The sequence below is a fragment of the Ochotona princeps genome, chromosome 32 (genome assembly GCF_030435755.1).
Source record: "Ochotona princeps isolate mOchPri1 chromosome 32, mOchPri1.hap1, whole genome shotgun sequence".
In the NCBI taxonomy this organism is placed as follows: Eukaryota; Metazoa; Chordata; class Mammalia; order Lagomorpha; family Ochotonidae; genus Ochotona; species Ochotona princeps.
Genome location: NC_080863.1, coordinates 12,218,371 through 12,245,410, shown reverse-complemented (window position 1 = coordinate 12,245,410; position 27,040 = coordinate 12,218,371). Strand labels below are relative to the sequence as shown.

At 36.9% G+C, this 27,040-nt stretch overlaps 1 protein-coding gene across 3 annotated transcripts in view; it reads left to right on the top strand.

The window, feature by feature from the left end:
• CACNA2D1 (calcium voltage-gated channel auxiliary subunit alpha2delta 1) overlaps window positions 1–27,040 on the top strand; it is a 378,401-nt gene that overhangs the window by 320,200 nt on the left and 31,161 nt on the right. Inside the window, exons 13-21 of one of the 3 annotated variants that reach the window (XM_058657496.1) lie at window positions 7,612–7,690; window positions 8,578–8,627; window positions 9,731–9,820; window positions 13,456–13,533; window positions 15,588–15,662; window positions 16,134–16,208; window positions 19,080–19,136; window positions 22,684–22,740; window positions 24,536–24,607. In XM_058657496.1, coding sequence (XP_058513479.1) covers window positions 7,612–7,690; window positions 8,578–8,627; window positions 9,731–9,820; window positions 13,456–13,533; window positions 15,588–15,662; window positions 16,134–16,208; window positions 19,080–19,136; window positions 22,684–22,740; window positions 24,536–24,607 — 633 coding nt within the window. Of the gene's footprint in view, window positions 1–7,611; window positions 7,691–8,577; window positions 8,628–9,730; window positions 9,821–13,455; window positions 13,534–15,587; window positions 15,663–16,133; window positions 16,209–19,079; window positions 19,137–22,668; window positions 22,741–24,535; window positions 24,608–27,040 lie in introns of all 3 variants that reach the window. The other 2 variants (XM_058657498.1, XM_058657497.1) reach the window with 2 other exon arrangements.

The window sequence follows — 27,040 nt, the reverse complement described above, 5'->3', positions numbered from 1 at the left end:
GTAAAATTACAAAGTTTAACGGAAAGTTTGGTGAGCTTGAAAAACAGACCCTGCACGCTACTCTTGTCTCTTACGTAAGCCCCAAGCCTCTTGCTCGACGGTCATGGGGCTCCTGAATGTGTCAATTACGTCTGTTTTTCATCCGGATGATTGAGAGAGTATTTACAACAACCCAGACAGGTAAGATGAGGTCTGTTCGAAACAACTGACGAAATGAGGCCACAGAGAAACAGCACAGTTTAGCAAGACCCAAAGACCTAAGAAACTGGAGGAAAAAAATGCCTGGGATGTTTCATGTCATGTCCTCCTCCTCTTGGGAATTCATTTACCTGCTTGTAGATAAATGTCGTGTCACAAGCAGAATCCATGTTAATCTCTCGCAGCTGTTCCAAATTAAAACACATTCGCAGTCCAATCTTTACCCGCAGGCAGCGGGGCCAGCCCTTAGAACCCGCTCGTGTGTACCACCCCTCCTTAAAAAATGGTGCCAAAACGAAAATGTGCTCTCACGAACGGATAAAAGAAAGTGAAAACAGACGAAGGGCTAAAAGGCAATTACCAGGACCAGTAACACTAACGAGAGTGAAATTTTGTCCAGTAGCTGGGGGAAAATTTTGAGCAATGCACGCTAGCAAATCGTTTTCTAATTCTGAGCTTCATCCTCCGAATTCAGAAACGAAACTCTATTCTAACTGAATACTATAAAACTTCTAAAGTGACTAATAAGTCCAAGGAGAAGAATGAATGGTGGAAAAGCATGTGACAGGTGTGGAACAGTTGTGAAAAGAGTGTATATCTAAAGCGGGAAATTGTTCACACCTTTGAAGAATTTTTTTTCCACCTGTCCTTTTTATTCTAATTTCAGCACCCTGTTTTCAAATATTTTTTTTTTATGCTTTGCATTGTTTATTCGCTTTCTTATGTTGAAATTCTTACCAATTTCAGGCCCCATGATACAGAGATTATATGAGATTGTAAATTGGCTAGTGACACTTTACATTTGCTGGTGTACAGTTAGTTTTCACGGCCATATCATAAATCTGTAGAAATGTGTTTCCACTGTGAACTGCAAGGAAGAAATGATAAATAAATTGGATAAGCAGGCTAAGTGTTTAATCAGATGGCTATCCAATACAATTCAATGTAAATGAGAAAAGTTCAATAGGTTTATTTTTCTTTTAAAAGGAAACCATTCAAAACTGCAGGTTTTCCTTATGTTTGGACTGTGGATTAAAGGTATACAAATGTTTGCCTCTATAACATACCTGACGAAGAAGTCTGCTTCAAAAATTAGTCAAAGCGGGCCCGGTATAATAGCCTAGTGGTGACGGTCCTCACCTTCCATGCACTGGTATCCCATCTGGGCACCAGTTCATGTCCTGGAGGCCCCGCTGCCCATCCAGCTCCCTGTTTGTGGCCTGGGAAAGCAGTGGAGGACGGCCCAAAGCTTTGGGACTCTGCACCCACATGGGAGACCCAGAAGAGGTTCCAGGATCCGTGGTTTGGATCAGTGCAGCTCCGGTCATTGTGACCTCTGGGGAGTGAATCATCAGAGGACAAATCTTCCTCTCTGTCTCTCCTCCTCCCTGTACATCTGACTTTCCGATAAAAAAATAAATAAATAAAATCAATCTTTAAAAAATATTAGGCATAGCAGGAAGTTAAGCATTGATAAAACATCTAGTAACATGTTATCCACCAACATATAATGAAGTTATATGGATGGGGGTCTCAAAAGAGTAAGGGCAAATGTGGAAATATTAGTAAGTTCCTACCACAGTTAACAGGTGGCAGACACTGACAGAATTGTCACTAAATTGAAATTACACCTATGACCATCAACATGCCTTCCACCCCATCAAGGACATGGAGGGGAGATGGCCCAGTTCAGGCCCTTCAGATCCACGCCTCCTGACTTACATGGCTGCTGTGTTCTGGTTTGTTCTTTAAACAGCTGCCTCGTGTTGTTTACCTAAACAAATGCGACAAATGCCAATTCCACTGTAGCCTCTGTCCCACCCCGCGAAACTCCCCCTGGATGTGTCCTCTCAGAACACACTGTAGCATTTTGCACAATGCTAACTAACCTCTTTCATCACAGCCCTCGGCTGGATTTCATAGAACAAATCAAATCCGCTGCTCCAGAAACCTGTTATTTTTGAATACTTGATGGTTTATTGTTCTCTCCTTGAGGCGTGAAAGGCTAAGAGTGGTCTACCAATGGGAACCAGTCTCTCCTGAGATTGTGGCGTTCACTGTCACTATCATCTTTACTAATACTTGTTGAAGAGATGGTTTCTCAATGCAATGTTTTGCGTTCATTATTTCATTGGCAAGTATAATGGTAATAAAAATGATCATCTTCACCCCCCCGGTTTAGAAATTAGAAAACCTGAACTGGAAAAAAAAAAAAAAAAAACACTTGCTTAAGCTCTTACAAATACCAGGTGATAGAAACAGGAATTTAAATAATCTCCTGTCTACATTTGCTGTGAATGGAATGTTCCTGAATGTTTGTCAGTTTCTTCCGTGGCTACAGTAATGCTTGATTATTTGACCACCGACAACCTTTTCTCTAGTTCCTGGCCAACCTTTCCATCCTCAGAGCCTGCACGGATCATGATGGATTCTCAAAACTTTGTAGGTTGCAACTAGCTTTCAAATCACTAAGTTTTATGAACTAGTCATGAAATGTGAACTCATAAACTTCTCCATGCTGAATAGTACTGGAAGACTGCATGGTCTCCGGAAATGTTCCCGATTCTGGTAGAGTTGCAAATTGCGCAATCATTACAGATTTTCACACTAAACCATTTAGCCCAATCTAGTATTTTCATAGGCGTCATGCCAAACAGTTTGGTACACCGAATAAATGAATAAAGCCCATTTCTGATATGATTTTCCTGACATGTTTCGATAACTGAAGTCTTTGTCTCCGTTTTATTGGCTTCCTTTCTTGATACTCTCATTTCCATTACACTTTGGAGATTTGCCTATTATAAATTAAACTTGAACTTGGGGTAACTGATAAGTGTGGAGGAGGTGACAGTTTCCAGTGACTGGATTCTGCTGGGAAAGCAGAGATTTCTATGTTTTTTTGTTTTTTTTTTTTTTGATAGGTTGACCTTGTGGCTGTGGACGGTTCTTGATTGAAGACAAGTGTTTTAGTCTTCAACAAACAAAACGGAAGTCAGAAATGTAGGATTAAGTTTTAAATTAGTGCTCTATTATAAGCAACAAATCGGTAACAGGATTTTAAGTAACCACATCTTCTGTGAACTAAATGTTTTCTAAGTTTATTATGTCAGATTGGAATTATGAAACCCTGTCCAGAGGAAAAACTCTTTTTTTTTAAGCAACTGAATGTAAAATTATGTATATTTACAATCAAGACCGATTTTTAATTTATTGGTTAATTTTACTAAATATGCTCCTCCAATTTCTGTTGTCGGTATGCTTTTGTAGCTAAGAATGCTTCAAGAATCAAAATTCCTGTTGCTCTTAGGATAAATGTTGTAAGTCTGTTAAAAATGTTTTATGCTACCTGGGGAAGTTTGTTCAACAATAAGAAGTATGTCTACATAATATAAACAGCTTATCATGCTATTTAACTATAACAAAACGGCCCAAATTATAAAAATCATACATGGTACTATCTACGTTTGGGCTCTGTTCTTCCCACACATTGCAAAGGCCACAGTTTCAGGTTACTGACATCCCTGGGACAGGAAGTAGAGACAATTCCTATGACTTCGATCATTCATCACTTGGGTAAATGTGTATTTCCATTTCTGTGTAAGCCACAGTGGCAGGTGTTGAGTTACAGTCTTGGAACTATCTTAGCCTGAACCCATTGTTTCTTCAACACCAGCCACCCATGTTACTTCTTTCAAAGACTTGTACATCAGCATTATAAGAAAAAATGTGTCAAAGCTGATTACAATTGAGAGTATCGTGTGTTTCCGTGCTGAAAACATCAGAGAGGCACACATTTTGAAATCAGAGTTTATCTGAAAGTTATATACCTTAGCTGAGAAACAATTAGCTAGCTTTTTTGGAAAATGTCCATTGTGTTTGTCGCTTGAGTTTAGTGTTATGATCATAAATATACTACCCCAAACAAGTAGAAATCTACCTGCTTGAACGTTAACTTTGCCTACATGTCATCTTGGATTGAAGTGAGTAATTTGCTTACTTAAAACTTCAAATGGGCCTGGCATGGTAGCCTAATGGCTAAAGTCCTTGCCTTGCATGCACCAGGATCCCACCTGGGCACCGGTTATCATCCTGGCAGCCCCACTTCTCATCCAGCTCCCTGCTTGTGGCCTGGGAAAGCAATTGAGGATGGCCAAAAGCCCCAAGACTTACACCTGTGTGGTAGACCCTGAAGAAGCTCTTGGCTCTTGGCTTCCAATTGGCTCAGCTGAAGGAGTGCAGAGAGAGAGAGAGAGAGACCTTGCGCTCGTTGGCTCACTGCCCAAATTCTCACACAAGCAAGCCCAAGCTGGCAGCCTGAATCTCTATCCAGGATGCCTACATGAGTGGCAGAGGCTCACGTATTTGGAGCCATCATGCCCCCCACCTCTCAGTGTGTGCACTAGCAGGAAATTGGATTACAAGTAGAGGTGGAACTCAGGCACACAGATGTAGACTGTAGGCAACCCATCCAGCATTTGAACCTGAGGTATTGCGGTGCCTGGCCCTGCAGCTATTTTTGTGTGTGTGTCATTTTATCTGTTTTTATTATAAAATCAGGCAAGCACAGAAGAAGTGAATTCTTGAAATGCACATTGATCAGAACGTTTTTGTACTTTAGATTTTAAATTGTGCACATTGCAAGAAATCACTTTGGTTTTTCATTAAAAAAAAAAAAATACAGCTGAATAAGCACTGCAAATTTAAAGTGGAAAATGTGGGAATCATTGGCTCTGGAATTTGGCCTCTGGATTTTGGAGTTACTTCACTGGCTGTTCCACAGGGTGGCAGTAACACATTACAGAACGAAAGGTTTGGCACACGCCTACCATTCCAAGTTGAAAGTTAACATAGAGGAAGATTCTTTTCATTTGACCAGGTTTACGCTTTACTATAAAGATGTGTATTACAATTAATGATGAACTCAATTAGCTAAAATTCTCATTACAGGGTTAATTAGAGTGTGTTAAACAGATCCTATAACAGCGAGCTAAATTATGGAAAGAAGTTTGCGTTTGTACTTCCCGAGATTTCTTTAATCATTAAAAAGATTTCTGAAAAATAGCATTTGAAGATTGTCTTCAGCCAGACCAATTAAAATTGAGATAAGTGATACAAATTCTGCATTTATACTGCAGAAGTGATTTGGTCAATGCAACTTACGTGGAAACCTCCAAGATTGTGTGTGAGAAAAAAAAGAGAGAGAGGAAAAAAAAAAAAAAAACATTAAACTTTAGCGTGTTTTTAAAAGTTTGTAATTCAGTGTGACAGAATATATACTTGCAAACTCAACCCTGATCTCAAGTCACTTGATTTCGACAACCACCCAGAGCTCCAAGCAAGCCAACGCATGGGAGTTCAACTTTTGTAGCAAAGACCATAGCTTTTTCAACTTTTTTTTCATTGTTGTCATTAAATCAAGTGTGTGCTTGGCCTGTTAAGTCAAAATAACCACATGGTAGACATGTAAGGACAGCTGTCAAGTTGTTGGAAATGCTTGTCTCCCGCAGTTGTAGGTATAATCAGTCATTTAGCCTTCTTCATTTCTGTTTTTACTGAAAATTATTTCATGGAAAATATCTTAATAGAAAACGGCTGTGATACTAGAAACAATTAGAGCTTTACTTTCATGTGAAAGTCTGAACCTGTATTCTCATGTTGGTCATGAAAGATCATCTGGAATTTTTTTTCCTTGTTCTGAGTTCATAGAATGATTGTGCTAGTAGGTATGACAGTTACATTGAATTATCAGTTAGGGTGGCCAATCTACTTAGAAAAATGTTTCCATTTGGGAAATAAGATCAGCTAGGTAAGCACAATACTACATAAGAATATACAGACAGCTCCCCAGAGTTACCCAACTGAAAAGTCAAATGAAACCATTGTGATCTTTTTTCTTTTATTATTATTTTTGAATTTCAGTGAAGGATACACGTTTCATGTCTTTCATATATATACAGTTTGAAAAACATAGTGAAACTTCCCATTCTACCCCGCCTCCCTCCCTCCCTTACCGCTACCCACCTTTTTTTTCTTTTCTAAATTTTGCAATGAGACATACTTTCAAATTACTGTTACAAGGTTCACCCTGCGCCTAGTGAGGAATTAAAAAAAAAATGTTCAGTAGAAAAATGGCTGCAGCAAAATGAGAATTCCCAGAGAAAGAGTTGGGATAGACGAAGTATGGAAAAAGGGGAAGAACCTGTGCCCCTGGAGCCCATTGTAGAGACTTAGAATGTGATGGCCAGGAAACTCAGCATCCAGACAATGGGATGCTGGACTCCCTGCCATTGTGTGTACCGGCACACTTAAATAACGGATTGATGGACTTACGACTGCTTCTGAAGGACTATACTTTTACAGTTTGACATTAAATGTAAAAATTTTTTACATTTGAAAGAATGAATGATACTTTTTCTGCAAAAAAAAAATTGAAAAACATCAATTCAAATGCTTCATCGACATAAAATGAACGTTGTTCTTGAAACTTTCTAGAAAATTGATATCCTGTGTTAACTCTCTTTGGAAAAAAATATAAATATTGAAGTTTGAATTTGCTTCAGTATGATACTAAATTAGTGAAAGATCAGCATATGTTAAATAGCCCATTGTTATTTGTTGATATCAGAGAATGTATCTTCTATACTCTTTTATACTTTTTATTTTATTTTATTTGCTGATACAGTTTTATAGGAATTCCTTACTGTTCCTTACTTTTCTCCATCCCCAAATATTATTTAAATTCAATGTTTCATAATAAATAATTACAATCCTTGTAGCAATTGAATTTTAAAATATTTGCAGACTTTATCATATGTTACAAGCAGTAATATTTTGATTCTCTGCAAACCCAGGAAGGGGCTGAAGGATTTAACAATACCTGTTATTATATCCAAGCGTCTTTTCTAAAGAGTAAGTCCTACATGAGCATAGTTCCTTAAATACACCCCAAATATTTTCTTACTGTGAGAGTAGCATAAGAGTCACCAATTTTAGTTGAGTTAAGTAACTTTTTGTGTATTGTTTCTTTGTGATTGCAACATATCCATGGACTAGGGAAGTACTCTTGGCAAGAACTGGATGTGTAGTGTATGATAATAATTTGAGACAGGTGAGTTCAAGTTAGACATGAAAGATACATTTTGTACTGCTGAAACCTTGGGCGGTGGATAAAGTACAGAGTACCTATGTGTTAATTTAATTTAATTTAGTAATTCTAGTCTTGTTTAAGGTGAAATATGTGATTTCTGTGTTTTAGTACTTTCCTGGAGTTTACACTGGCCTCACTTTTTCTTGTCGGATCAATTGAAAAAAAAAAAAAAAAAACTAGATTTCAGTTTTTTCCCACAGTATTTTGTTTTGACGTTCAGCAAATTGTAACCAGCCTTACAGGCACCTGTGTTTCAATTCACTCAGGTACGCGTTTTCACATTCTCAGTCGGTCAACACAATTACGACAGAGGACCTGTTCAATGGATGGCTTGTGAAAATAAAGGTAACTCTCTAAAGTACACTTGACTAGAAGATAAAGCAGTTGTTGTCTGTTTTCGGAATTACGTGTTATCATTTTTAATTCTCTAAGTTGTAGGTAGCTCGTATTTGACTCAAGGCAAGAATCAAGTTGGGCACATGTGTTCAGGCAGAGAAAACTAACACAGATTTTGACTTGAGCATCACATTACATAAAAGTTCTGCTCCATCATGTTATTGCACATTCATAAAAAGACGTTATATTTAATGATTCTTAGAGTGCCTATCCACAACTACCTTATGTGAAAAATTAGGAATGAGTATGTCTGGATGTTGTTAAATTTAGATATAAGCATGAATATCCGAGTGGTTAAATTATTGTTTTATACAGTATCTTCTTGAGTATGCCTAGGAAACTAAAGCTTTATACAGGGAGGTCATATTTTCCTTATTACTCAGAAAAAAAAATATGACCCAAAATTAAAAAAAAAGTAATGTGAAATAGAAGCTGCAAAATCAGAGTAGCAAAAGAAATTTGAATTTACTTTAGCAGTTATATTCAGGCAAATATTTAAAGTAAATGTGATAATTATTATATATAGATATATTATATATATCCAGTTGCATCTTCAGTAGTTTTCTGGTCAAAACCATGGTTTTAATGATACCAGGACCTTTATTGTTCTGTAACATTTGTTACTTCTGTAAGAAGTATAGCAAAATTTCTCACCGAATCTGTATTTGTTGTGAATGTGTTTTAACCAAATATTTTCTACTTCATCCTCAGTATTGATGATTTCATTTTTACTCAATAAATGAAAAATCCTTTTTTTCTGCTAACATGTAAAATAATTACGGTGTCTTCTTATCTATTGTAATATTTACACATATATATCTATATATATATTACAGGTTATTATTATGAAATCCCATCTATTGGAGCAATAAGAATTAATACTCAGGTATGGTTATTTAAAAATTGTTGAAGTTGTTTTTCAGAGTAAAATTCCCAGCTTAAAATGCTCAGTATAAAGAAAATATTTGGAAGTTAAAAAAAAAAAACAAACAAAAAAATTCAACTCCTGCATTTATGTTAGAATTGTGAATGCCATGGTAATGAGTTGGTTGTATTTTAGGAAAGTTTTAAAAATCCAAAACTCAGATAAAAGTTATGTATATAAGTATATTGTGATTTTTTTGTATGGTAAAAACATCATATCCAAAGAGTAGATCAGATCTACTAACAATACGGACCATTTAAGTGAGTTTAAGTTATGAGGACCAGTGAGTAAATTACTCTATGAACATTTGGCTAACTCCCAAGTAATGCTTTGAAATCTATTTATCTGTTTAAAATAATGTCACAACAGAAGATGGATTGTCAAAACCTCTTTCAGCTGACAACACATTGGCTAGCTTTTTGTAAAATGCAGAAATTTCACTGAAATCTGTATCATTTTTAAACATTCATAAATTATGATAGAAAGCCTCTGGCTGATTTTGAAACTAACCAAGGGCACGGAAACTAGAATAAGACACAATTGAACACACACGAAGGTTGAAATGTAACCGCAGCTGCGTTGGTGTCTGCTATCTAGATATGGCACAGTGTTTTACTTATTTTCTGACATCTTTAAATGGACTTTGAATTTCACCCCAACAATATTTGATATAAAAGCAAGTGTGTGATTGTTTCATATTTGTGCTATTCCACGCAGTAAATAATAGCATCTTAAATAGTTCAGACTAGCATAAAACATTTCAAAGGGACACTTTTCACTTATTATTGATTGAACCTCAAACCATGTTCTGACTGTCACTGGGAAAAAGAACTGGGATAGGTATATCACACTAATCATTTTAGTAAAATATTGTTTTATTTAGAATACCAGATATACAGTGTCCAAAGCAGGGTTTAAGTAATTACGTGCTTTCTCTTTTGATTCTGTGTATATAGTTAACTGAATGTTTTGCTCTAAGGAGATTTTTTTTTAACACTAGTTTTCAACTACAAGTGTTTTTATTTGGTTATGTAATTTATTTATGTGGTTTTTTATATGAATAGGAATACCTAGATGTGCTGGGAAGACCAATGGTTTTAGCAGGGGACAAAGCTAAGCAAGTCCAGTGGACAAATGTGTACTTGGACGCACTGGTAAGAGGTTGGGATATTGAACTAAGACACACAGCTGACTTCTTCTTTGTATGTGATACTTCTCTTTCTCTCTTCATTCAGTCATTTTGGTGATTCCTTCTAGCACAAGTTTATTTGCTACGGCCTAACATACATAAAAACCTAGGTTTGAATGTGGAAGGGCTTAAAAAAAAAGCATTTTTCATTGGTGTGTTCAGAAGGTGCAGGTTCCAATCTAGCCCATCCAATGTATGTACGTCTCAATAACTCTCTGACTTTCGTTGGTAAAAATTGTGCTGAACGTTATGTCAATCATAAGGCATTTCTATAAATGTTGAGCAAGACTGCTGAAGAAAATTGCTTTAATGTACAGTTCAGTTAGTAGAAGCATATGGGACCTCCAACACAGTAACCATACTGTTAGACTCATAGACAGGCAACAATCTCACCGTACAGAGAAACCACCACAACTCAGTCACTTCTTCACATGTAAATTCTTGTATTAGAGTCAATGCTAGACGTTTTAATGAAAATACCATTGGGGTGATGTAATGTGGTGTGAGATAAACACTCATGCAGGATTCCATCATAGTTTGAAGCAGTGGTTCCACACTTTCAGTGGTTTCCCCATCACGGTTCATAATTCCGCATCTCTGGGTGGTGTTTGATGGTCATGGCTGAGAGAAGGAAACCAACTGGGTAGAAGCCACAGGCACCACGTAGCATCCTGCAGTGCTCAGGACAGCCTGTTGCTACATACACTCAGCTCCCGAGTATGACTCGGGAGCAGGTGTTTGATGCAGTGGCCACTCTGGGACGCCTGCATCCCAGCATTCCAGATTGGAGTGCCTGGGTTTGAGTTCCATCCAGCGCCACACCCAATTCCATGTGCCTGCTGGTGTACACTCAGGCTCCAAAGGCTCAAGTAATTGGGTGCTTGCCAGCCATATAAGAGATCTGGACTGAATTCCTGACTCTTGGCTTCAGCTGAGCCCATCCTTTGTGGGCATTTGAGCAGTAAAGTAGGTATGAGAGATGTTTGTTCCTGGGTTTCTCCCCTTCCCTCCCCCTCCCTTCCCCTCCTCTCCTCTCTCATCCTCTTCCACTCAAACTAAAAGAAAATAAGATATTTAAAAATAGTACAATAATTATCCAACCCAAGATACCAATGAGACGGAAACTGAGAAATGTCCTTACCATCCCGATTTAAATTTTTTTTAAATGATCATGGTTAGTATTATTGATATCTGTAATCATAATGAGAACATTTTACAAGTGACTTACTAAATAATATTTTGGAGAGAACAAAAATACTGAGCTCGGAAAAGTAACTGCTGATTGAATACCCTTTCCCCTACTTGGAATTCAATTATATGCCATTACTAATTTTCTAGAGGCCATGATGAGCCCTTGGGGGCAACATGCAATCCATTTAGAATTCCTTATCATTTTGTTCTTATAAAATAAACATATGCAGGAAGTTGGGAGCCAAATAGGCACTATTAGCAGCGGCTTTGCATGCTAAGAAAGATAATATGCAGCTTGCTTCTCTTAAGCCGTAGCTGAAATTCCTGTTCAGCGTTCCTCCTTGACATCGCTTATGTACTTAAGGTTACAGAGCCATCTAGAGCCATGGCCGGATGCTTCCCTTTTACACATCCATTGCAGGACTGTGTACTATGGGGGAGGGGGTCAAAAACCATTTCCCTTGTGATTTCCATGGCCAGAAGTTCATTAACCCACACATCACATTGCTGGTAAGGTTTGTCCTGAACAGCACAAATAACTTGAGAAGGAGGAAATGCAGATTGTAAATGTACTCCAGGCTGAAACTCAAACTAAGAAAGAAGGGTAGTACGTGAATTGGCTATTCACCGGGCACGTAAAACATTCTTCTTGTTGGTTTGGGAATAGCGGGACCCATTGCGGATTTGTAGTTAATTGTTTAACACTTCTGCAACCATCAGATTTGAATGACAGGCCGGTCATCTCACCAATTTTATTAAGAAAAGGAAGATTTCAAATAATTTCAAGGCCGAAAATAATCGTCATCATGAGAAAAGCTCAAAGAGTTCTAGAATTTCAAAAAGGTTTCATGTGTGGAGGTGGAATGAGGTGTGGCTAATAAGTCGGTGACGTTTCAGCAGAACACAGGTGTTTCTTGCCATGGTCGTGAGATGAAGAAATCCAACCCAAAAGCTGGGGAAGTAGTAGGTGTATGGAAGAACCACTGCCTCGTTGCTTAGGGAGATGAGGGGGCAGTACAGAAATAAAACTGTTGAAGGTTACTTTATTTGGGAGATAACTTGAGCCTCTTTGTATTACAAAGAAATACATAAAGAACAGGTTTAAGAAAATAAGTGTTAAATAAGGTAGCTATTTTTTATTCTCTGGAGTCGTGTAAAATGCCCAGGAATAGAGTACATGTTTTGAACTACTCCATAAATAAAAGAGAAAATACAGACTTCATTGGGAATGTTAATAGGCATCACTAAGGCTATTTTTGTTGTCAGGTGTTCTTTGTACGACTGCAGAACCACGTGCCCCACCAAGTGTGCTGCATTGGTCCCACAGACTTTGTAATCTTGCCCCTTATCCATAATGCGGTTTCCATTGGTTCGGGCCTTTGCATATGCACAGTTGTAAGTTACAACCCGTCCAAGACATTTTTCCTCAAGTTTTTGGCTCCGTGAAACCATTCTTTTCATGAGATTTGGATTGGGGGGGGGGGGGCACTGAAAATTCACAATTTCTAACAATAGTTTTTAAATTGTCCAAAGTATTTTGCTGAAAATTCAGGTTTAGCACGAAATTCCTGTTATGTGTGTGTGTGTGTGTGTGTGTGTGTGTGTAAAATGATTGAGTCTGCCAGTGATACTTTGGCAAAGTGGCATTTCATTTGAAAGATCATTTCATTTCAACTAAGTTTCTATGAGCTCGTGAATATATAAACTGCACACTGAATGAGAGTCTACCATTAGTGTTTGTTATGCTCAACAACTTAATGACTACGCTTCTAAATTTGATGGATGCATGTGTCCCCTGTTTATCATTTTGCTCCGTCAAGGAGTACCACTTATTTTTGAAGCTTATTTGAAGTGTTACATCTCTTACGTAACACACATTATCTAAAATAGCCCAGAAATTAAGAGTCAATACTGGGTTTCTCCTGCTTACCGCATTATTGAGCTACACAATTGTCATTTCGTCTGAATTCTTTGGCTTAGAAAGATGAACAATGGAGCAACCAAAGAGAAGGATAAATAAATCATTGAAATGATTTTAATGTTGCTCTGCTATGGAAGGAAGCCCCTGTGACAAACAGCGGCATTATTATTGAAATGGGTATTAATTCTTGATCATTTGAACAAACTGATTTTTTTGTTATTTTATTTGCAGTGGCCCGATAGAATATTCTTTTATGTGTTGCAGGCTTGAATAGCTGCTTAATAAATCTCAACTCTTTCCAGCAGCTTTGTTTTGATATTTTTTTAAAAACTAAAGCTTTAACAGATAGTGCAGAATGAGTAATTAGATTCTTTGACTCTCTGAAATGACTACACAATGAATGTTAAATATGAAAAACTGAATGCAATCTGTCAAAGTTGAAATTGTAGCTTTCATTTGCATTTTCTCTGTCTGCATCTATTTTTCAGGAACTGGGACTTGTCATTACTGGAACCCTTCCGGTCTTCAACATAACCGGCCAATTTGAAAATAAGACAAACTTAAAGGTTAAAAGTTAATTGATAAAATTAATCATACTACATGAGAAACTGTGACACTGAAGTGCCATGTGGATCAGCTATTTCTATAAGCAAATACATACAGTACAACTCTCTTGTGAAGCCAGAAGTCAGAGGCAGAGGCGGCCTCTGTGATAACCACCTGGGAAAGAGGAAGTGCGGGTCACACTCTTGCCCTCGAGCAAAGTTTCCACTTAATTTTATTTAACCATGACCTTGTGCAAACACAAAGGCAGACTCTGGCAGTAATTATATGGCAAATGGACATTAAGAAGTGTGTGCACCTTTTTTTTAAAAATACATCTGATAGAGGCTTAGAGCTCAGAAAGAAAAATCCAGCGACCAAAGCCATGGTGGTCTTTGTATCACTTACATAGATACATTTCTTCTAATTTACATAGATACATTTACATAGATACATTTCTTCTAATTTCTTCTACATTTCATTCTACCCTCACTTCCAAACAATAATTTATTAATCATCCTGTAACTTCAAGGTGTGGTTCCAATGAATAGTTCTCTGTCATTTCTGTTTTCTAAGATAGAGCAAAAATAACACGTTCCTTAAAGTGCTTGACTTGTACTACTGCCAATGCCATAAAACGTCCCCTATTCGTTATGCTTTGTTATGTTTCAAATACTTAGGATTTAAACGTTAGACTGCACGCCTGTGTCTTGGCTCAGAATTTGAGAAAGGTAGTCATGTAAGATTGTAATTTTTAACAGTAGATAATTCTTTCATAAGTAGTGTAATGCTCCTGACGTGGAGGACAGTTTGTGTCTAGTTGAAGGTTTAGTAAAGTCGGCTGTGCCTAGATAATGTGTGCGAGGCATTAGAATTCTCTGTTGAACTTGATATAATAGCGTGGAAATAGAAAACATGAGTTAATTTCTCATTCGAAATCTATTACTTTTCAGAAATATCTGTGCACTCCAAGCCTTGTAATTAGTTCAGTAGTAACCCTCTAAGTCCTTCTACTATGCGGTTTTTATTATATATGTGGATATATGTGTATAGAATATATATATACATATGTAAGAGTATAAAAGAATCTATATGAGAATATACATATATAATATATACATATAGACACATATTTATGTTCATATAAATATTTACATCTATTTTATGTGTATGTATAGTTATTTCACGTATGTATATATACACACATGTTATATATACCTGTATTATATGTGTGTTTCCTATATATGTGTATATGCGTGTGCATACACAGATGTTTATATTATTATTATAGATATTATTTTATGATATGATTACTATATATAAATTGTATTTACACACATATATATTGTATGTGTATATGTGTGTGTGTGTGTGTGTGTATATGCGTGTGTCTATATCATGATACGATTCCCTAGGTACAGGGATTCCCACCTGTCCCCTGCCCCCAACACACATGGTTTTCCCCCACGGTATTACAATAGTGTATTCCTTCAACACCAGTCACAAGTCCAGTACCCTGCTATCCGGGTATATTATGGCCTTACAGATATAGACGATGGTAGAAATAAAGTTTCTAGTTTCTGTAAATCTATGTCAAATGATTACACTCTATGTACATTCATGCAAACATTTCCGAGTCTAAAGGGTAGGATCGTTGTGTCCCATAGAATGTTCTAGGTAATTTTCTGAACTTTGTGACTCACACTGTGATGTCCATTGTTTGAAGCTTGCCGGTGGCAGGCAGAACAAGTGTTCAGAGGGTTTTATTGCCACTAACGTGACATGCTGTCCGGAGAGTGTTTGGAGGAATTTGTCAGCAGTAAGGTGACAACCATGATTTCAGTGCCATCATACATTCTATACTGACTTTATATTTAAGCTAGTATGGCTTACGACCATTCTCAGTGCATATACACACATATATACATATGTGTACAGAGCAAATACACACATACGTGCTGTTTCTATGTAAACACACTACATGCAAATATATGCATGTGTGTATACATAAAATTATTCAATAGAAACGAATACATTTTGGTGTAACATATGCTAACTTTTTGCCATGTTTTTCTAGAACCAGTTGATTCTTGGTGTGATGGGAGTTGACGTGTCCTTGGAAGATATTAAAAGACTTACACCACGCTTTACGGTAAGATGGGATAGGGTGAGCTTTCTTTCTCAAAACTGTGTGTTCCTTTAAATGACCACAAACACTTAATTACCTCTCAAAAATTATGTGAAATTATATGAACTAGGAAATCTAACTGTTAAAAGCACTCTTTTTTTTTTAAATGCTCAGGTTCCCATTTATTTTTTTTTAAGATTTATACTATTTTATTACAAAGTCAGATATACAGAGAGGAGGAGAGATAGAGAGGAAGTGGAGCTGCCGGGATTAGAACCAGCGACCATATGGGATCCCAGCACATTCAAGGCGAGGACCTTAGCCACTAGGCCACGCCACCGGGCCCTAAAAGCACTCTTGAAATCCAGTGATGCCATGTTGTGTTTCAACAGGCTGTAAATGTTCACCTGGTCAATTTGTGAAAGAATATAGATTTGTTAGGGCGATGCATGGATCTCCATGTAAACTTTTTTTGTATTTTTTACTATTTTTCAGTTGTGCCCCAATGGTTATTATTTCGCCATTGATCCTAACGGTTATGTTTTATTACATCCAAACCTTCAGCCAAAGGTATGTATATAAGTTGTTTAGAGTGAATAATGCTGTACAAAATGTCGGCTTAATATTCTTGATAGGATTGTGATTGCTACCTTCACCATGCCATACTAAAAATGGAAAACAATTTGATAGCAAGAACATCAGTGCTAACATAGAAAGGTCATTTTCCTTTATCTCTTTCCAATCGAGCTGAACCAATATTCCTGTCTCCAGGAAGCCCTGATAACCCACTGGTCCTTCCACTCAAGGTTGTTAGAGAAGGACACTTCTCCAAACTTGATTTGAACTTGAGAAACGTTAGCAATGTTCCTGTAAGCTCGGGCCTCAGTTCCCATAGTCCTTCTCTTGTAGTAGACTGTTGAGAAAGACTTCCCATCTCCAAGGCTTTTCGTTCTGCCTCTTGCCTTCCTGTAAAATGATACAGGAAATTCCCAAATCAAAATGAGGTACATGAGCTTTGCGGATGGGAAATATTTGTTATCAGTGGGGTAACAGAATTCCATAGATGAACCATTGTGTCCTAGTTCATGAGCCTGTTTGTCCATTATCTGAAACATGTTCATGGCTTAGGACATTCAGTTCATCTCACTGTTCATTAATTTTTCTACAGGACACTGACACCATAATATATTGATCTGTAAAATTAGACTACATATAGGAATATTTAATATCAATATTTAATATATTTCACTTGTGGTTTAACATACTGAAGACACTTAAAAACATACAGAATTATGGGTGTTATCTCCTTCCCTGTCATGGAATTTTAATGTTGATAATGTGTTAGAAAAAAAAATCATCCACATATAAAATTGTGTCATTTCAATAGTGGCCATGTCAATAGTTAAGAATCATTGATACTGAATGCAAAAACATATTAGGCGCAATACATTAAGTGCAGTTTGTTTTGCTATGCTAACTAGTATTACATATCATGGATTAATTTTCTGTGTTAACTCTCACTTTGGGCCTTTTTTGTATAGAAATTGTTCCCTCATGATATAAATACAGCAGCTATGCAAATACAGCTGCTCCTCACCCATTACTATGTCTTCACATATTACTCTGGTATTATGGATTTTGAGATTTTGTTTATTTCTGGAGACAGATAAAATGAACGAGGGCGGAAGAAATAAACAAAGGCAAAGAGTTCCCGTCCCCTTTACTCCCGCCCCCTAATTCCCATCACGGCTGGGCCAGAGCCAGGTGCAAGGTCAGAGCCAGGAACCTGACCCCGGTTTCCCGAGTGGGTGGAAGGAACCCAGTTACTCGAGCCATCACCGCCGTCTCTGCCTTAGCGTGAAGCTGGAATGAAAATGTAACACGAGGGAGTACAGGAAGTCAGAATCTACATATGGGATGTCACCATCTTAAACACTAGGCTAATGAACATTTCCATGATTGTATCGTTTTTATATAAGGATCGCATAAACACTTTTTCTGCTGCGTTATTGCTAGCACAGTCTTAGAAAACACGGCCCGTTGACTTCTTTATAGATTTGTTTACTGGTGTGTGTCAGCCTTGCCAAAGCTGCGATACTTTATCTTTTTAAATTGCAAAGGAAAATTTCAAATTTCCAGTTTTGCCATCTGTTTTTTTTTAAATATGCAGTATATTTTAAATTATATTCCTCAAACTGAATTAGTTCGAAAGGCTAAAAATGTAATATGATAAGTTTTGGGAAAGATTTCCAAATTTATGATTGTAGAATTGAACTCCCACTCATTGGAACTAAAATATATCATAGACAAATGAAAAAAAAGAACAAAAATAATGCATTTATAGTGGATATCTATAAATCTGTCAATTGATGGTAATATCAACTTAGGTTGTTATCATAGTCAAGGGAAAGCAAGTTTTAATTTGACAAAGGTTCTCCATTTTACTACTTTCTCCTACCAACAGCCAATTCCTATGTAGAAAATGTCTTATTGCTAGTTGAATGATGATAATGTATATGTATCTAGCTCATGTGAAATAACCAAGTCATTAAAATTTGTAGAATTATGGAGAATATAAATCCTACAGAAGTCACCATTAAAACCCAGGTGATTTTGTTTTTCCAGATTCTAACTTAGCTTTTGTGTTTCATTGGATTTTATTTTAAAAAGTACAAAACAGGAGTGTATTTCAAAAGTACTAGGTTTTAAAAAACCACGGACAAGAACTGTCTAAACAATCCATGTATTTGGTTTGTTCCAAGCTCAACATCCTTATGAATTGTCACTGTTTACAAGGGAGAAAGTGTTTATTTCTGTTCTATGAGTAACGGCACCGTGCCTCAAAAATTGCTATAAAGACTTAATGAAAGGATGATATGATAGAAATTGTCTTCGATATTGACAAATGCAGATGACCAATGCTGCAACAGTGGGCGCATGAGCACATGAGACACATTTGGCATCTTGTCTGAGAGCATCCATCCCATTCAGGAGGACTTTCCCCCCTCACAGCCTACCCAGCTCCCCAGGCCTTGGCCTCCTAATACAGTCATCGCCTTGGGGAGTGAGAGTGTCAACCTGTGAATTTGCAGGAATGTTAACCATGTTTGTATTTGAAATGTTCTGTCTATACATTCTTAGCCCTGAATCATGGGAAAAGCTGAGATAGATTTTCCTATTTCCCAAATACACACTTTTCCAGGAAAAAGTAAAAAAAAATGGATTTTTCTAGCATCACATCTTCATTCATGAGAGACATGTTTCAGCTTTCATTTCATGATTCAGCATGAACTCGAATAGCTGTCAGTTAAATTCTAATTCCAGTAGTTAGATCTGTTTGCAATCAGGGACCTCAGGGACCCAAACTGAGTATGGCATAAAGCCTTCCTCACCTGTGTCGAGAGGCAGTGTGAATGAGTTACCATTTCTGTGTTGCTTCAGCCTATTGGCGTGGGTGCACCAACAATTAATGTCAGGAAAAGGAGACCCAATGTGCAGGTAACTATGAATGAAGGCAGACAAAGCTGTGCTTCTACGTGTGTTCAGTCAGAGTGGAGATGGCGTTTATGTTCTCAAAGCCCATAATTCAAGCTCTTTCCTGACACCACGCTTCCCAAGCATGAGACTGGCCATTAACTGGGGCAAAAATATCATTAATGGTGGTAATGCGTGCATTCATTGGCTAACCAAAGATTGCTGAATAAATTACGCAATAATTACGTTAACAATCAAAATAATCATGAGATGGTTTCTAAAAACATGGATGGTATTAGTTGAAAATTAGCATCAAATTCCCGTGATCCTGACAATGTGCTTGTGAAATTAATTGACTTCCAAGTGAAAATAAACAATTTCTATGACAGTCTCCAAAAAGCATACGTAGCTCCTCGTAGTTTCTTTCCCTTGAACTAAATAAAATGTTCAGAGTTGCAGTAGATAATGTGAATTTTTGTTTTACGCAAATTCATTGCAACACTTGAACCATCAATGTCTTCCAGGGTTCATGTTAGCGGAAAAATGTAGCCAGGAGCGAAAGTGAGGTATAGAACCCAGTCACTGATGTGGGATATGGGACATTTTAACTGACCCCTTAACCTCTAGGTCAAACACCTATCCCATTTATTTACTGTTTCCTTACAAGATACCGGTGATGTTGGGATGGGCAAAGAGAAAATTAACAAGAGGGTTGTTACGTTGTAAATTAGTGAGCTGGCTTGATTCCATCACTAGCGATTGCAGTATTCTTTCACAGTAATAATTACATATTCCTTCATTTCTTCATCTGCAAGGGAGAATTGAATGAACTCTGTTGTTCTAAATCCAGCATATTAAATGTGCTGCGATACTGTTTGTGTTACCACCGACCCATTTCCTAAAAACTTACGATTTAATTGGTCTAGGGTAGGTCCCTTACCACCTAATCAATTTTAAGCCTTCCAACTTGTTCTAAAACACAGAGTCCCTGAAATATTGTAGAAGCTTCAGTTTCCTTTCATAAAAGACTTGAGTTTTATGCCTTGACATATGAAAGTCTTTCTATCCTTCTTAATTTCCATAGAGATTAAAATTATGTTATATGCATGTGACATAGTAAATTGTGTGGCTAATCTTTGCATGAGTCTTTTGATTTATTATCTTAAATTATACTTCACAAAGGCGTGTGCATATAGTGACTTTATTTTTCCATCAGTCTCAACTATCGCATGCAAATATGACATTTTTCTTAAAAAAATAAGCAACCTAAAAAATGGTTTGGTTTTTTTGTTGTTGTTTGTTTGTTTGTTTTCATCCTAAGAAAATTCCAAATGGCAAGCTAGCAACCACGTAATTTTCCACAAAGGTCACAATTTAGGGAATAATTCTTCCACTATGAACTATTCGTAACACCACTACTATTTACATCAATTTCAAGTTTGCTAACAAGATGGCATTCTGCCTTTGATTGTCATAAATGGTTGTGGTCATTTTTTCATTCATAGTCAGATTTTACAAAGAGGAACATTAGCTGTTTTGAGTATCGGACCAAACTACCAGGCTTGCAGCCCTGATTCGGGCTGAGAGCCTCTAGTAATGATTTCTGATGACCCTGAGCTTCTTCGGAAGGTCGGTCACCGTTTCTCTGAAGGGACTTTCGAACATGTGGTCAGCCAGCTTGCCATTGAAAACGTTCAAGTTCTGCCCTGCCGTAGTTCTGTTATGATTTCATTTTCTTCTCTGTGTCTTTGCATTGCTGGATTGGGACATGAGCTCCATGTTAATGCTTCCCGATAACGCCTCCTCCATGCATGCTGGTTGGGTCTTCTCGCGCTATGCGTTACCCATTGCATGTAAGATCAAAATTCTGATTTCTGTTTTCCATTCTATCATTTTGATTAGTTTGGCCTTCCTTTGTGGTGAGTTTCCTACATTTTTTGTTGCTGACATGATGGTGTTTGGCTGACGATTTATTTCAGGGAACTCCAGGAAGCGGTTCTGAAATATACCATAAAATTGACAGTGCCCTTTGGGGAGGGACCTTCTGGCTTTTGTTTCCTAAACAAAATAGTAGAAGGATTTCTGATATTAATTTTTTTTTATTTTGTACTCATAAAACATGTTAACAATGAGTATTTTCCTGAGGCAAAGATGCTAGCCCAATGAGGAACGGGATTTTCACCTTTGAAAATCTAGTACTTATTTTGAACACTGCAGAAATGTTTAGACTGTACATATGAGTGCACTTGTGTAGTCATGGGTCTTTCTACACTTACAGAAGTTGGAAGTCTACTGATGGTTGCCAGAGGTTGAGGAAGGATGAGAAAGGTTGACAGTTTGGGGGAGTTCAATAGTCTTCATTGGATGGTTGCGAAGTTGAAATAGCATCATGTCAAATACATTTGGCAGGCTAATAATACCATTGGATGAAATGACATAAAGAGTATGCCTGACTCCATAGCAAACTTTTATTACACATTCACAAAATGAAACAGGAGGAATGAAGTAGAAAATAGTATTGACTGAACACCGACATTGTCATCCTCGTTTGATTTTCATTGCAGTAGCTAATCTTTGTTAAGGTCTTTATGATTAGACCACAAACTTTATCTTTTTTTCTTTTTTTTTTTTTTTAGAAGTTAAATTTTTTACTGTTTTATTGAGTTTCACACAAACTTTATCTTAAAAAAAATCTTCATTTGAATGATTAAAATATAATATAAAATTTCTGAAATATAGAGAACAAGTGCGCGTTTTTCCCTGTGTGCTTTTCAGGAGAAACAGTAGGTCTATGAGTGTTTGTTTTACTCAGCAAATCGAAACCTAGATTTTAAATGCATTTCCGCTTTTTCAATGTCCTGTTTCTTTATAGAATATAGATTTTCTTTTTTTTTTCCAGTTAGTAATTTTTATTATTTATTTACTTTTTTTGGTTTTTTTTTTGTTTTTTTTCTTTAATATTCATTTATTCATTAATTACATTGCATTACATGACACAATTTCATAGGTACTGGGATTCCCCCCGCTTCACCCCAAACCCTTCCCCCATCATGAATTCCTTCACCTTGATGCATAACCACAGCTCAAGTTCCGTTGAGATTCCCTAAGTAAAAGTTTACACCATGCAGAGTCCAGCATCCCACTTGTTCAGTTTTCAAAGTATGCTTCTCGTTGTCTTAGTTTTGCTGCCAAGTAAGTGGCCCAGTGGCTGTGTTTTTTGCTTTATTGCAATATAAGAAAGTTTTAAGCACATTTCCAAAAATCATACTTGCATATAGCTTGTGATTATAACATCTAATACAACTCTTAAATTTAGCTATCTTCACTTGATAATTGATAAAAATTTGCTGGACTCAAAATCAATCTCTTCTTGCAGCCGTTTAATTTCATTTATGTCTGTGTGTTTTTGTAAATGTATCTTTGCATCATTATGAATCATTAATAATGTTTCTTAGGTAAGTGACTTGACAGAATTGCATATTGAAATCTTCAGTTGGCATAGGCAGCATCATTTTCAAATGTTATGTATATTTAGTTATGATTGTTTTCTGTGTAGAACCCAAAATCTCAGGAACCAGTCACCTTGGATTTCCTCGATGCCGAATTGGAGAATGACATTAAAGTGGAGGTGAGCATTAGTGGCTGGCGTTCATCCGTTCTCCAATATGTGTTGAGTACCTTCATGTGTTGGGCTTTCAGCAGCTGTAGGTGCAATGATAACTATTCTCTTTAAAAAAAAAATAATCTCTAGATTCTGTATCAACCATAGAAAATGGTTGGAAATGGAAGGAAAGTTGAAGGAGCTCCCGCCCCCCACAGACATGATTAGCAGTAAGAAAAGTTGCCCTATTCAAACGCACGCACCACATGCCCCATTTCCATGGTGTTTCAAAACTGCATCACTTCCTCTGACGGTATCCTACATAGTAATGAGCACGTAATAATAAAAATAGTAATACCATGGGTGGTAAATAATAAAAGACTACAAGAAATTATTGGAAGATGGGCATTATGGAGAAATATGTGTGGACTGCAAATAATGTTTCCCTCAAGTAAACTTATCTTTTAATTTCATTTTTTCCCATGAACCTTTTGAAGCACTTTCATATGTGAGCCACAGACTGCTAACAGCCTTTGAAATAGATATTGAATTATATGTGTTGTACCAATGATTGGGTTACGGTGCAGAGAATTCATGCAGTTTGTCCAAGGTGACTCAGCCAATTGGTAGTAGAATCATTCCTGTCCATTCTGAGTTCAGATATTTAAGATTTTTCCACATGTGTTAGCTCCCTATCTGATCTATGCAAAGGTCACCACGTTTGCTTTCTGTTTTTAAAATAACAATATAGTCTAGCTTATACTTGATTTAAACATTTTAAACCTTTAACCCTTGGTGTAGAACACAGATTATTTTATCAATACTACATTAGTTTACTTGTCATCTGTGCTTTTCAAAAGCTGAATATAAATTATTGATTATATAAAATGAAAAGTAAGTTGAAGAAAATTCTGACGATTTGTAGTGAACTGTTTGGCTTGGGGTTATTCTGTTTTCTTTCTCTTTTAAGGTTTATTTGTTGATTTAAAAGGCAGAGTTACAGAGAGAGGATGATACGGAGAAAGAGATTTTGCATCGGCTGTTTTTTCTCTGCAAATGGCTGCCCCAGCCGGGACTGGGCCATGCCTAAGCTAGGAAGCAGGAACCATTGGGGCTCTCCCAGTTGGCGACAGGAGACGAAGGAACTTGAGACCATATTCTGCAACTCTCTCATGTGCATTAACAGGGAGACAAATGAGAAGTGGGGGAGCCAGGAATCACCATTGCAGTTTTAGGCAACACCTTCACCTGCTGTGCCGCAAACTATGATCTTTTGTGAATAAATATGGCCTTATTTATTTTTAAGAATTTGTGATGTTTTAAAGAAATAAAACTCTGCTATACTACACCCAAATTAATTTTTAAAACTTTGCCTGAATTTTTTTTTCACAGCCAGCCAGATAGAACAAATATTGATAAAAACTCTCACGGATAGACAATATTCTCAAAAATTTCCATTTCACATGAAAAGTTTGCTAGCATCAGTTGACATTCTGTATTAATGGCTAATCCTGTACTGTACTCATATACACATTTCCATAAGGCAGTTGACCATACTTTTATTAGTTGCATTGCAAAAAATTAATGAGTGACTGAAAATTTTTCATTGGGGACATGTTCATCGTTGTAAAATAATGTAAAATGACCATGACGTAGTGACAAAAAATTTCCAGGGGAAACCCACAGTTATGGGTAGAGTCCACTTCATCTGATTCATTCTGTTCAAATAGGTTCCAAATCTTGAAAAATTAGTATTTAATAATTATTCTTTGGCAGGTCAGTTTGGTTCCTGTGTTAAAGTAATTGTCTCATTTTTCCTTAGATTCGAAATAAAATGATAGATGGGGAAAGTGGAGAGAGGACATTCAGAACTCTAGTTAAGTCCCAAGATGAGGTAAGGATTATTTGAGGTTTACATTTATATCTAATATACATAAATTATTATTATATGATCTATATTTATAATTAACTATATTAATTGTATTATTAGAAAATTATTCATATTTGTATTTATAAGTAATTATAATAAATTGTCTATTATATTTTAATTATGATAAAATTATAATTGAATATAATGTAAAATATTATTTATAATTGCTATTAAATATAGTATATAATATTATATATTATAGATTTAATACATATTATTTGAGGTTTACATTTATATATACACATATATGTTCATTTACATTTATATATATGCATTGAATTTGCTGGTCTGTCTTTCATATTCATTCACCGTTAATCTAGTTAGCAACTGTTTTCTTCTTAAGGAACTTTTAAAAAAGATTTGTTTGTTTACATGAAAGGCTGGAAACAGAGATAGGAGGAAGCAGACCAGGGAGAGACAGAGATCTCCCATCTATTAGTTGACTCCCCAAATAGCCCTAACAGCCAAGGCTGGACCAGGCCGCAGCCAGGACTGAGGAATTCCATTCTGGTTTCCCCCCAAGGTGGCAGGGTCATCCACTGCCTCGCAGGTGCTCCAGCAGGACACTGAAATGGAAACAGAGCAGCCGGTCCCTGAACCTAGCTTTGTAATATGGGATGCAGGAGACTGAAGCTTCCGTTTAACTTCATGCTCAACATGCCTGCTTCACTGGAGACATAGTTCCAGATAAATGTGGAATCTTTTTCCTCTCTTATAAAATAATGTTATCATGGCAGTCTTGATGTATTCTTTTAAAAAATTATTTTTATTGGAAAGGCAAATTGACAGATCTTTCATCCACTGCTTCATTTCCCAAATGGCCACAATGGCCAGAGTTGAGCTTATTCAAAGCCAGGATCCTGGAAGTTCCTCTGGGTCTCCCACACAGATGCAGAGTTCCAAGGCTTTGGGCCATCTTCTGCTGCTTTGTCATGGTGTTGGGTGAGAAGTGGAGCAGTTGTGACACGAACTGGTGCCCGTGTGGGATGCCAGAGCTTACAAAGGAATGATAATGCCAGTTGAGCCAGTGGGCCAGGCAATCTTGATGTATTCTTATGCTACTAACTATATATTATTAAAATCATATTTTGTGTCTATTTTATCATAAAATAAAGTACAATATAATTTTGTGACAATATGTGGAATCAAGCTACAAATGAAAAACTGAATTTTGTATTTATGAAGTTGGTATCTTGTATGATTTATGCATGCAAAGACCCTAATTCTGGTGTTGCAGTGGTTAATTGTTTTTTGTTTTACTTTCACTTGTTTACTTTTGCTGGCTTGATTTATCTTCTTTGGAAGTACCTAACTTTCCCCCATTGAAACATGACATTAAATCAGATTGTAATACAACTTCCCACACAAAGCCCCAAGTTTCTGTAGTAATTGTGCGTTGTACTGACATATAGGAGGCATGATGGATGGTTAAGTAGTGGTAACTTAAAAAAAATGGAATGTTGTACATTTGCCATCAACGTACCTAGTGGAAGAAGGAGTGAAGACTTTACCGTTAGTCCATAAGTATCCTTAGACGGCGTGGAAGATTGAAGTCAGTTATCTCTGGACTTCTTTTCCTTGGCAGATTTCAGTGTTTCTCTAACCTCCAAGGATTCTAAACCGTTAGTCCTAATCGATTCCAGAATAATCGGTCAATAAGGATAGGACTGTGCTTCCCATCCATCCTAAGGTCCCTGATGTGGGGCATTGCTCCGAGGGTTTGCTCAAGTGGTTTCAATATTTCACTGAATTGCTGCCAATCTTGCCATTTCAAGCACGATAAAATCTCTCCAGAATCCACATGGGTGGGGTAGTTGGTTTATTTGTTCTGTACTCCATCCTCTGTTGTGGTACCAGTGTCCTCTCCAGGTTCCGAGGGACTGCCATATCCTCCATGGGCACCTGGATATGCTGTCCACTGCTGCGTCTGAGCCTCTGAGGAGGCTCAGCTTTGACATTTGCACTCCATGGTCAGACCACGGAAGCTGCCCTTCTCTTATGGTTGGGGTTCTGAGATCAGCAGTTCGGTTGAAGAGATTCCCAAAGAAATTCCATCTGAGGAGATTCCAGACCTGAGTGTTCTAACTTTTTTTACATTACCTGCTATTTATAAACATACTCCAGCAGCCTTGGCTAATAATTCATAGATACAGTTAACCTGGTTTGAACTTTACACAATGTACACAGGTTTCAAATAACATTTATATGTTCCAATAACATGTATGTTTCAAATAATGCACGTTTTTTAATTTATAAGTTAAAAGTTAGCTTTCAGAAAATGGTGTTCAAGTATTGAGAATAATAAGTTGTCATAAATTCAAGATTTTGCACTTTGAACCCGGCATCATTTCCTTTTGCATATTTCTTTCAGTCCTAAAATTTTACTTCACACATAGA